Below are 12,639 nucleotides of genomic sequence, written 5' to 3'. Positions count from 1 at the left end.
CTTCATATTTTGTCCACGGATATACCTAGAAAGGGAAGGCAATAAGTTACCACATTCTTCTTGGACAAAAAAAAAACTGCCCAATCTTTATTAAAAAGATAAAAAGGAAATTTTCGAAGCAGAGAGTCATAGGCATGGTATGTTCATGTATAAATCTTAATTCCTTAATAAGCATCAGCATAGTAACCTACCAAACTCTACACTAATATAAGCAAAATGTGTGATATAACCACCTTCCAAAAAAAAAAAAAAAAAAAAAAAGAACATAGTATGTGAAAAACTGGCTACAAGAGCAGGTGGCATGGAAATCACAGGATTATACATATCCAAAATTCATCAGACATGGTAAAAAGATGGGCATCTACTTCAGGGAGGAGTAACTGTGGCAGAAAGAGAATACTACAGAAGTACTATCGAGTTTTACATAGGTTGTGAGGTTGCCTTACCAATCTGCTGTTGAGTTATTCTTCTTAATTTTATACTTTCACTTCAACCTTGGCAAAGATGAATCTATATTTGCTATAACAACATGAGGAAACTGTCATGAAACAGCAGCTTTTGTGCAGTTTATTTTCTTATGGGATGGGTGGCTTCACTGATACTTCATGAAAGGAAATAAGAAATCTATTAGATCAAAAAACATCATGCAATGCTTTTTTATCCCAGAGAAGATAGCCACTTTCAAGGTGATAATGCAACTATTCATTATGGAGGGAACTAAGAGAATTACTGCTAAAACAATGGTTTGAAATTACACCACATACCTTTTGACTACTGGTATATTCATTCTGAATTGAATTCAAACTGCAATTCAGCAATGTGGAGGTCTTACAATATACCTATTTCTGTTTCTGTTTCTATACTATGGCTGACGAATAAAGTTCAACTTACATGAAAATTAACTGCCCTAATACTATAAATAAACAGATAATTTGAAACCACAGTTTGCAGTAATGCTACCACCACCACAATAGCAGATTAGTTCTTCATTTACAAGACTTTCAAGAACATAATTCATTAGTTTTCTGTCTATATACTCCTTTTTTAATGGGCACTGTGAAAAAAAAAAAAGCCATATAAATGTACATGAACATGTTAACATAGTTTAATTTTATATCAGGCAAGGTACAATATCAAATATAGAAGCAGCAATTTTTTTTATGATTGTTCTACATTACACGGTACTAAAGTCAGACAGAATTGAATGTACACATGTATTTCATAAAATATGCACAAGATAATCTGATCTGATTTGTTAATAATGTTTTAATTTTGTTTAACCTTCCCATCTAGTTATAAATTACAAGTAATGGATTCATTTGCCTGTAAAAAATGAACACGTCATTAAATTTACTTAATTTTGGTAATATGGCAGAAATCTCGGAAAAGGAACTATCCCATGTGACTTTCTTCAAACAAAAATGGATGATGATTTGACATGTTCACCAGGTGATATGTACCTCCCTTTATTATTATCTACCCATGTCTGTTCACACTTCTCTATTAGCTCAGGATTTCGTACCTGTAGTATGAAAGAACTGGTCTGAATTTTTACAATTTCTTTAGCTTACTCATAATTTAATTTTTAAAATTTTTTATTGTAACATTTGTTTTCCATAAAGAATGCCAATAACTACAGAATGCATGTCTTCCAGTGAGGATAAATTCTTATATTATACAAAAAAAAAAGGGAAAAAAAAGCAAAATAATATGTGAGATTTAGTGTATAAAATGTCTATGTTATACATAGAAATACTATATATAAGAATGAAGCATAAATAAAATGTCAAATAAAACTAATAAGAACATAGAGGACTTTTCACAGTTGTTTGCTCCTTCAGTAATTTGTTGAGGATGCCTGTGGCAGCTTAAAAAATAAATGTATATTTAGAGATGATCATGTGACCATTACAGTAATGCAGTGGGATAATGGTTACTTTACAAGCTGGAACATGTTGGAATCACAGGGAAAATACTTAAGATGGATAGCTGGATGGCCTCAGGGCAGGTGGCAGAGGGTTGTGATAAATGGTTATTCCTCCGATTGGGTTGATGTAAGAAGTGAGGTTACCCAAGGATCAGTATTAGGACCACTATTGTTTTTGATTTTCATAAATGACACTGATGAATGGATAGAGGGTCTGATGTCTAAATTTGCAGATGATATAAACATTGGTAGAGTAGTTAATGATCACCACCAAGCAGAGCTCCTTCAGAGTGACCAAGATAAACAACTTCAGGGATGGTCAGAAAAATGGCAGCCATGCTTTAATCCAACAAAGTGTAACGTATTACACCAAGGGAACAATAACCCCAAAATAACTTGGTGGAGTTGAACTAAAGCCAGTGGTGGAGGAAAGGGACTTGGGTGTTACGATATGATAAGACACGAATTTCTCCACGCATTGCAGACAGGTTGCAAGGAAGGCCTATAGTGTCCTATTGATGATTTATCGAACGGTTGCTAGTAGAGATAAGGACATTATAATCCTGTTAGACTACACTTGGAATACTGTGTTCAAATATAGAGACTGCACCCAAAGAAAGACATTGTTCTTCTTTAAAGAGTCCAAAGACCGGTAACTGGCCTGGTGAGATCAGCAAAAGGGCCTCCATATAAGGAAAGATTTTGAATATGTAGGTTGCAGAGCTTGGAAACTACGCACCTTAGAGGAGACTTGAATGAGGTGTTTAAGGCTCTGAGAGGCATAAGTAAAATGAATGAGAACAAAATTCTCACTGCTATAAATGATTCTAGAATTAGGAGCCATAATTTCAAGTTACGGTGAGAGATGTTTAGACTGGATTGCAGGAAGTTTTATTTTAGCCATAGAGTTATGAATTACTGGAATAAGTGGTAGAGCTAACAGTTTGGTGAAATTCAAAGCCCATGTGGCCATAGCTAATACTAATACTTGTGAACAATTAAAAAAAAAAAGAAAGCTTATATAGAATCGGCAAAACTATCCACATCATTTGTCCATCCTGTCTAATAATTTATCTAATCTTTCCTTAAATTTGTTCAAGCTACCTATTTTCACAACACCAGATAGAAGTTTGTCCCAAAAATCACACTCTGGCTGAAAGCAAATTTTTGCACATCTATCCTTCAGCCATCTTTTCCCAGTTTAAATTGATGTCATCCTCTTGTTACTCATGATCCATTTAAAACCAGAAGTGCTTGAATGGTCTTCTCACAGGTGTCTAGTTTCTAGATGCTGAAATTTACAGAACTCAATTATTTTTCCTAGTAAGAGTATCCTTTGGTTACTAATTTTTGCTCTTCTTCGCACCTATTCCAACAAATTCTACCTAAAATAAGTTTTCAATGAGCTGTTCTAACAACTTTTCTGCACTGTTCAGAGAATGTCATTAAACTTTATGTTCCTTTATAAATATCATTTATATGCATTAATGCATTTTATATATTAACTTTCATATCTTACCTTGGATTTTATTTTATTGTATATTTTTACGTTCAATTTGTATAACAAGGAATAATAATATATGATTACAAATTCTCAAGACCTTGTTGCCAATGTTTAATAAATTCTTAGTTTTCATTCAATTTTATTTTATTTATTTTAACTATTCTGCTCACTTAATTTTCAGCCTTTGAATTTTTCTATTACAGATCATGAGTTCTGTACATTAAATGTAGAAACTGACGAGTAATTTTAATTAATTTATAATTAGTTATTTTAATTTACAATTATTCTTACCTTCTCCGTCTTCTATAATAAGTGAGCCTGATGGAGCTTGTATTGCTATCTTCAAAGTGTTTAAAAATCGCTGCCATATCAAAACGCATGCTGTTTCACTTTCACTTCTCAATTCATCTTTTTCACGTTGCTGCCGTAACAATAGTGTCTGCAAGGTGACAAAATTTGTTGGAATGTATTGAACCATATTAATCTAAAAGTGCTAACAGATTGCCACATGCATAATAACATATTAACTTTAATTGATTAAGTGGAAAACTTTGTTTAATTTCTCATGTTCTTGTTGTTGGTCAGATTACAGTTTTGGTGAACCAAACAACTTTGATTGCATTAAATGAAATTTTAAAATATCATTCTTTCTTACAAAGAAAGGTATTCTTTCTTTGGAGGCAAATATAGCATGGTCAGATGTAAGTATAGCCAAAAAGGGTGGGATGGGAGGATGGAACAAGCTGTAACACTACATTATAAGTTCAATAAATGAAATTACACGCCAAAATGATTAACTGAGCAGATATTGGAAAAGATGAAAGATTTCACTGAGCACATATTGGAAAAGGTAACTGCCCAGTGAAAAACCCAAACTGCTACCTACATGTTTGTTTTCCTAGTAATAATAAAAACTACCTGCTTTGCCAATATAACTTGTAAACTGTGAATAAATTTGGAAAATTTTCCTGCCCTACACTAAAATTTGGATGGGGGAGATGTACAGATTCAGAAGATAAAATAACTGTTTACCAACACATGAAATATATTCAAACATGATACTTAAATTTCATAATTTTTCTTACCCTATGCTGAAACGGACCAAACAGATATTTGCACAGATTCAGAAGATAAAAATAAAAAGTAAAAATAATGTGTCACCAATGAATAAATTATATTCAAATATAATTTATTCATATTCAAAGTTATGTTTTCTATCTCATGCTTAGATTAAAAATTAAAAGAATATTAAAAATTTAGATGTGGCTTAGAATAGACTAAATAAATGCACACAAACTACAACAGGCATTTATATACAAAGAGACAAGATATGTGGTCAACTAGCATGTTGTGCAAATTGAATAATCCATCAACAAAACTCATGGGGGAAGTCTCTCCCACAAATATTCTGGGAGGAGGGGGAAAAGGGAGAGCAATCAAGCAAGAGCCCCTTCCCAATTCATGAGGTCTTTAAGAACTCTTCCAGTCTCTGAAAGGTTTTGTACTCAGACCTCTTCAAATGTGTGACAAATAGCATAACCAGTACACTTCACAGAGGACCTAAAACAATTTACTAAGGCCATTTTCACATATACATTTAAAAATTAAAAATTCACCACAACTGGCAGCTTGCATCAAAATATCCACCTTTCTGTTGGACATTTTGTATCCATGACAGCTGCTGTTGAATTTTAGGTGCATCAGTGACTCAGGTGGAGGGAGTAGGGTAAACTCTACTCCTTCCACTTGAGATCAGCTAATTACAGCCTTGATTGAAGAGTACCTTAGAAATTCCTCTAGTTGTTGACAAGAATTAAACCAAAACCTCTCAAAATGCGTTACAAGTGGTCAAAACCACCATACTGTTAAACAAGACATGACAGGTGTATGCAAATTAAAAATACCTCCAAAAATTTATTTTATATATATTCTGAAAGTGAAAAATGGAAACTTGGTGTCTAAACTATACTGACCATTAAATGTAGTATACTTTATTTTCCATGTTTTATGATAATAATTTAGACAGAGAAACAGTTGGTAAGGGAAAAAAAAAAAAAGATAATAAGGCAAAATCAACATACTTGTGCTAAAACAGAAAGAGTGCGGCAGTAAACTTGTAGAGGCCATGTTTCTTGATTCCACGGGCTAACATTTAACTGTACTAAGAGCACATTCTAAAAAAAAAAAAAAAATTATATACATACTCATTTTCTTTATTTCTATTTTGTAACTATGTTTTTAAATAAAATTAAAAAGTACAATATCTTGTTTTTTTATTCTTTTCTTATTTTACGTTACATGTTGTATACAATAAACTATAACACATACATACATTATAATAAAACATTGCATAGACCATTCGATGTTTAGTATATGGTTTTAATGCTTTAAAATGGCTGCTAACGTATACGATACATATCGTAAAAGCTCAGGAATGCAAGATACACATAATGAACAACATATTGGAACGTTCATAAACCAAGAGTTGTCTGCATTTCAATATTTAACTTAAAACTTAAATCTGTGTAATATCAGACCACATTAATTTTTATAATGCAGTTTTTAATCTTAATCCTTTAATTTGTATATCATAACCACACCAAAATATCAATATACCACAGCAATAAATGGCTATTACAAAATACATAAAAAAATATATATATATATATATATAGAGTGGTACCTTGGTTTGCGAGCATAATTTGTTCCGGAAACGTGCTCGTAATCCAAAGCACTTGTATATCAAAGGGAATTTTCCCATAAGAAATCATGGAAACCCAGATGATTTGTTCCAAAACTCAAAAATATTCATATACTATAAATACAAAATACAAACATACCATTTCATATTTTTAATATTTAAATTTAATATACATAAAGCAATCGGATTTGTGGTAGGACGACTTTCACTGTCACTGACGGAATCACTGCTATCTGTTGACTCTTTCTTTTTGTGCGACTTTAACAAGGAACCTCTCCAATGACACTTGCCTCTTCTTGAGGATTTCACGGAAATATGACAATTGCATTGTCATTAAACAGATTCATCGCTCACACTATTACAAAATGAGGAGGCACGCTTGATACACATAAACAAAACTGCGCGTGTGTAGCAATTGAATAAACAACACTGTAAAGGCAGAGATACACTATTAACATCTCACATTTTACTAAAGCACATTTCTAGGGGTTACTACCATAAAACAATAAAAACAATTTCCAGTTACGTCCCTGCTAGTGGAATCTGTTATAAACTGGTAGTAAACTCGATCTAATTGCATTTGCGATTATACTGATAGCTGAAATTGTGTTGGTTTTTATGTTATTATGGTGAAATGTGTTTCCCCATCACTGATATAAAAAACATAAAAAAAAAAAAAAAAAAAAAACAGTTTCAGAATCTTCTCTTCATTCTTATCGTGTTGCGTTCGGTTGGGGTGATTCTGCATTCAACTGCCATTTCTTATAAACACAAAGGCGAATCGTGCATAAGCGAATTCGGTTCGTGTTATATAAGCTATCGTTCGCGTATTTATAAATCATGTATGATCGAATTCGTGTAGTGTAAACACGTGTTATACGAGGACTGACTGTACTCGTATTGCAAGACCTCGCTCGTTTATCAAGTTAAAATTTATTAAAATTTTTGCTCGTCTTGCAAAACACTCGTAGACCAAGTTACTCGCAATCCAAGGTACCACTGTATATATATATATATATATATTTTTTATGATTAAACCACATATAATACAAAAAAATAATGATGTTAATGGTACCTATGAAAGGATATCTTGAATGCAAGTAATTAACAATGAACATAAGCCGCATCTTATTTTACATCAAAATTAATAACAAAGGAAATAAACACAGAAACAGAGAATCCTATCATGTTGAAATCGAATTTGAATTTTTATCACATTGAAAAGGCCTACCAAGTCATAAAAACAATGGATCCTTTGACATACATACATTTCATAATTGCCACTAAATCTTTTATCAGCCTAGTCACTAGGTTGGTGAAGAATGCCTAGTGGCTGAAACTTACCACAGTAATCAATTTAATATATCTATAGTGTTTTTTTGTTTTTTTTACAGAATTTTTAATACATTTGTGCTTATTTGAAAATAAGCACAGTAATATTAAATTACATTTATATGCACATAACTTGTAAACTTAGCTACATTTGCCTTTTATTTATGGTGTTCTAAAATTTTTTCATACATTTTCCTACCACTGCACTCTACTTTTTTTTTTTTTTTAAATGCTTCCGTCTTGGTTTAATACTGTCTTGGTTTACATGTTTCTTTGTCTTTCTCTGCATTTTTCTATTTTGCCTCCCTAATTTTGAATTTATATAATGCATAGTACACAATGATCATCATTGACCTGACAGAGAACGAAGGATATAAAGTTAAAAATTAAAGCACAAATAAAGCATGTGGTATAAGCAGACATGGTAAGTATACATTATAAATGGAGACTACACAATGACTGTCCATTATGGAATACAAACAATAACTAGGTTGCTGAATCTGGAAGGGGTCACAGAATCCCCAAAGATGAACTCAGAATTGTAACTAAAACAACTGAGTAGCATGTTTTTTTTGCTAAAAATAATTATTTACAGTCATTCCATACTTTGTATATTCTGTAAATTCTTTGTAAATTATGAAAATCAGGACTGGATATAGTTATAAATTAGGTCTGACCTATGACTATGTCAATTGTAGAAGACACTGATACTGCATAACCTGATTTTGAAGAATGTTGCTGGATTATAATACATAGTAGAGCCACCAAAATTATTCTGTGAACAAGTCCATCATATTGTCCAAAAAGAATTAAGCATGAAAAACTTTCAGTATAATATGCATCAAAATATTTGAATGCAGAGCATTTGAATGGAGGAGAGGATGAATTGTATGATGCCAATTCTTGTGAAATTTGTCTGATTCAAATTTGTCTGTTGTCAGCCCACTGGTAACCGCTGAAGGATCACCATGCCACAAAACATACCAAAAGATACGTCAGCAACCAAGATGATATTTTTTGAGACAAGGAATGGGTGATTTCATTATTAACTTCAAAAGAGTAAATTGAACAACTGAGTTGTTCAATTTACTCTTTTGTAACTAAAACAACTGAGTAGCATGTTTTTTTTTGCTAAAAATAATTATTTACAGTCATTCCATAAATTTACAGAAAGTCATACTTTGTATATTCTGTAAATTCTTTGTAAATTATGAAATTTATTTATAAAGTCATTCTGTAAAGTTACAGTATTCACCCTTAGTAAACAAACAGAAATTTTTACTATCCATAGCCAAGGTTCTTTTTGGTTACAGATAAGCCAAACAAGACCTTTCTGCTTAATCAGAATTTTAATTTTAATTAATTGATATCATGAAGAAAACCTTCTTATAAAATAATGAAATATTACAAAATCCATAGAACACTATTACTCATTTGTCGATGTCACCAATTAAAATTAGTATCCAAAAGTTCTCTCAACACTATATAAAATATCAATATTAATCTGACTGCATAAAACAAGAGCTGAACAAAGGATAGCTACATAATTAAATGTTAATTACTCCGTACCTGTAGAGTGTCTGACAGCATTCCAGTAGCCAAAATGTTATGTAAAAAATGAGCCAGGGCATTCGAAAAATCATCATAAAGTTGTCCAAGAATTGCTCCAAAATATATACTAATTGTTCCTGGAAATGAATGTTTTTAATTGCATAAAGTAAGTTTAATATAAAATAAACAAAACTAAGCTTCATATTATTATGTTAATATTTTATTACAATCAAAATCTATATAAATTAAAATCTTATTACAACAAACTACAAGGGTGCACCAGTTATTTTGTTGTACAAAAATTTCATTCTAATGAATGCTGTTCAAAATTATTTTAAAAGAATCATTATTTTATAGCTTAAATAAATTATTTGATACATTATTTGATAGCTTAAATAATTATTTGATACATTATTTGAGAGATTAAATAAATCTAAGGCTGAACTAGACAAACATATGGAGTGACCGGATGGTTTTTTTTTTTTTTTTTTTTTTGGCTGATGCTGTGCTTGCTTTCTGGCATCACATGCCTCAACTAATGCTAATGTTTTTGTTTAAAGAGTTCTATTGCATTTGCATAACATAAGTAATACGTAATCATTGCTTTATTTTACTTAAATATCAACTTTAAAATTAATAATAAATAAAATTACAAAATATATGTACAGTAATACCTCGCTTAGCATGGCTTCAAACAGCACGGGTTTAACTATAACACGGTTTTCAATTAAGTTTAAGTCGAAAATTTATTGTACATCTTAAAAACTCATTCAATAGCCTAGACAGGTACTATACATATATGCTGCATTGTCGTAGCCAGGTACTATACATATATGCTGTGGTGCTAACTCTATTGTCTACCATGCACATGGTACTTTAGCTCCCTTTAGGCAGTCAGCTGCAACGTGCAACAGTGTTCAGTATTCTTAATTTCATCTTGACGAGACGACATGATAGTTTTTCAAACTTTTCATTTCAAAATTTATTTTTTTACCCCTTTAAATACGATCAAAAATATATCTGCATCTTGGCTAGAAATCACTGTCAACAACATGCGTTCATTCACATGCAAATGACTTAGATGATGCAACTCTCCTTGAAATTGACGAGCAAACTGCATATGCAGAAGAGGAAAACAATTCTGAAGTGCCACCAAAACAAATTTCAGCAGAAGAACTGGAGAAAGTGTTTTTTTTTTTTTTTGGGGGGGGGGGGGTTGACATGGCCTGCGAGGCGATTAAGAATGGAGATCCAAATGTTGAACGTAGCATTGAGATATGGCAAATTTTACAAGACGGGATTCTATGCTACAAAGACACGTACGCCAAGAAAAAGCAGAGGTGGCTTCACCAGACTTCATAATTGAAATACCTAAATAAACAACCACTTTTTTCTCATCTCTCATGATGTTACCTTTTCATTAATAAAATTTTTGCAATATTTTTTTAAATTTCAAATCCTTTTAATTGGCTATCAAGTGCAAATTGTTTAGATTTATTATAATTTGTTTGTAGACTGTTTCTCTGGTACACATTCAATTAAAACCCATTATAATTATACCTCAATCAGCAGGGTTTCACATAACACAGAATAGTTTTGGTACCAATTATCAGTGCTATGCCGGGGTATTGCTGTATACTACAAAAATAAGAATAATTGTACAGAGATCGTTGTAAAAGTTTAATAAACCACACATTCAGAAATAGAGTACAGTAAATATTGCTTATCATTAATTGTCATGTATTAATAGTAAATCTTTGTTTAAAATTTTTTTTTTTTTGGCACATTAATATCAAATTTTAATTGCAGTGCATTCAAAAATGTCAAGGCTTGGATTGCACTAGAGTTGAATAAGGATAATAATGTGTTTGTGTGCGCGCGCGCATTCCTGCTTTCAGGAATCCATTATGGCAGAATAAACAGTTGACACCCACTGCATCAGCGATGTGTTAATATGGAGGCAACTGCATCTAGGTGCAGTTTGCAAGGATAGTAAAATTAACACAGACCTCTTCATGTTTAGGAAGAAGGAATAAAAAAATTGAATAATAAAACCTGTTCTACGTTTGAAGGTGACACTTCTCAGCATTCAGGTATTTAAAAGTCTTGAACCTGGTTTGTAGAGATACATTAAGGCGTGTGTTTATCATGTAGGAGTAAGACTTGAAATCATGAAAATGTGAACCTCTTTTGTTATGGTCCTATATTTGAACTACAACAAACCTATGGACCCACAAAATAATCGATTCTACATGTTTTCTTCAATTTCAGCACTTTTTAAAAATTACCTCTAAGGGTAAAAAAGGTACTGGATTTGAGAATAATCACTCAAGAATGTGGAGATTATATAGTGTGATACTGAATTGCTTTTCTGTGTAGTCATTACATTCTTTGCCCTTTCACACTGAATTGGCAAAGTCCCAATTCTACCAAAATGGGGAGAATTTTTATGAGTTTCTGCACTGTAGCCAAGTCAATAGGTCTTGGGGGGGAAAGAGTTCAAGTAGGCCCCCCATAACTCAAGTTTTTTGCTGCACACACAAAAAAAAAAAAAAAAAAAAAAAAACCCTTTACATTTCTAGTCTGCTAAGTAACAGATTTCAATCCAATAGGGTGTCTACGGAATAAGTGTACATAGGCAGAACACTGCTACCATATGATTTACTTTTGAAGTCCATGTCTCAACAACCTGAGGCTATTCTAAGGGCTAAGAGTGCTACTTGCTACTAGGTTGGTGTATCTAATAAACTGGTCATTTGGTATATACAGAATTAAGAGAGCTTCATTTTTTTTTTTTTTGTTTTTTTAAATTTAAGCCTCGCTATGAAATTTAAAAAATAATCATTTAAATTCTGATCAAGTTTATCATTACTTATTTTTCAATATTAGTAGTCTTATTCATAATGATCATGAAATTGCAAGTAAAAAAAAAAAAAAAATGATGGGAAAAAAAAAAAAAAAACATGCAATGTTTGCAGTACTGTTCATTTATGTCCAGTAATAATTTCCAGTACAAATGTTCTAATATAATTTCAGTTTATTTATGCATGGTAATAATCTCCCCACTTTTGATAAGGAGAAAAGACTGCTGGTAACTGTCACATATAGTTTCTCTGTGCAAAAGCAAAAAACAAGCTAACTTTTAGATGATTAATCTATACCACATATATATAAATATAAAATTAATTAATGAAGGAATTTTTTTTTCAGTAAATAAAAGTATAGAATATATTACTCTATAAACTGCCTATTAGGATTTGAATTTCATTATTAGGTGGCTAAAATTAATTAATTACTTGATAAAAAGTACTCTCAACAGCAAAAGAAATCTCAACAGCAGAACATCTGATGTCATCCATGCTGGTGTCACTGCATTTTATGTAGAGGTGTCACTGTGTGTGTGTTATGTCTGAAGAAGTGTCACTGTGTCTGTTATAGTCATAGAAGTGGGTTGTTATTTGGTTTTTAGGAGCATTAGCAACTAAGGCCATATTGCTCCGAGGATATGCGGTGGTCATTTCCTGACCTTTTCGCATCCTCCGTATTTGGTGGTCACGGGCTCGAACCCCGGTCTAATCAAGAAGCGTGTGCTACGCACTGCCGCTCCTGCCCACCTGGCTACGG

At 32.0% G+C, this 12,639-nt stretch overlaps 1 protein-coding gene across 1 annotated transcript in view; it reads right to left on the bottom strand.

Moving 5' to 3' along the window:
• poe (E3 ubiquitin-protein ligase-like protein poe) overlaps positions 1 to 12,639 on the bottom strand; it is an 849,790-nt gene that overhangs the window by 652,981 nt on the left and 184,170 nt on the right. Inside the window, exons 15-17 of the mRNA XM_090388478.1 lie at positions 9,034 to 9,152; positions 5,513 to 5,605; positions 3,723 to 3,870 (exon numbers count right to left, since the gene is read on the bottom strand). Of these exons, the coding sequence (XP_090244604.1) occupies positions 3,723 to 3,870; positions 5,513 to 5,605; positions 9,034 to 9,152 (360 nt within the window). The remainder of the gene's footprint in view (positions 1 to 3,722; positions 3,871 to 5,512; positions 5,606 to 9,033; positions 9,153 to 12,639) is intronic.

Source organism: Mastigoproctus giganteus, chromosome 14 (genome assembly GCF_048544385.1).
Source record: "Mastigoproctus giganteus isolate SK-2022 chromosome 14, ASM4854438v1, whole genome shotgun sequence".
Classification (NCBI taxonomy): domain Eukaryota; kingdom Metazoa; phylum Arthropoda; class Arachnida; order Uropygi; family Thelyphonidae; genus Mastigoproctus; species Mastigoproctus giganteus.
Note: the sequence above shows the minus strand (reverse complement) of the source record. Positions and strands in the feature narration are given on the sequence as shown.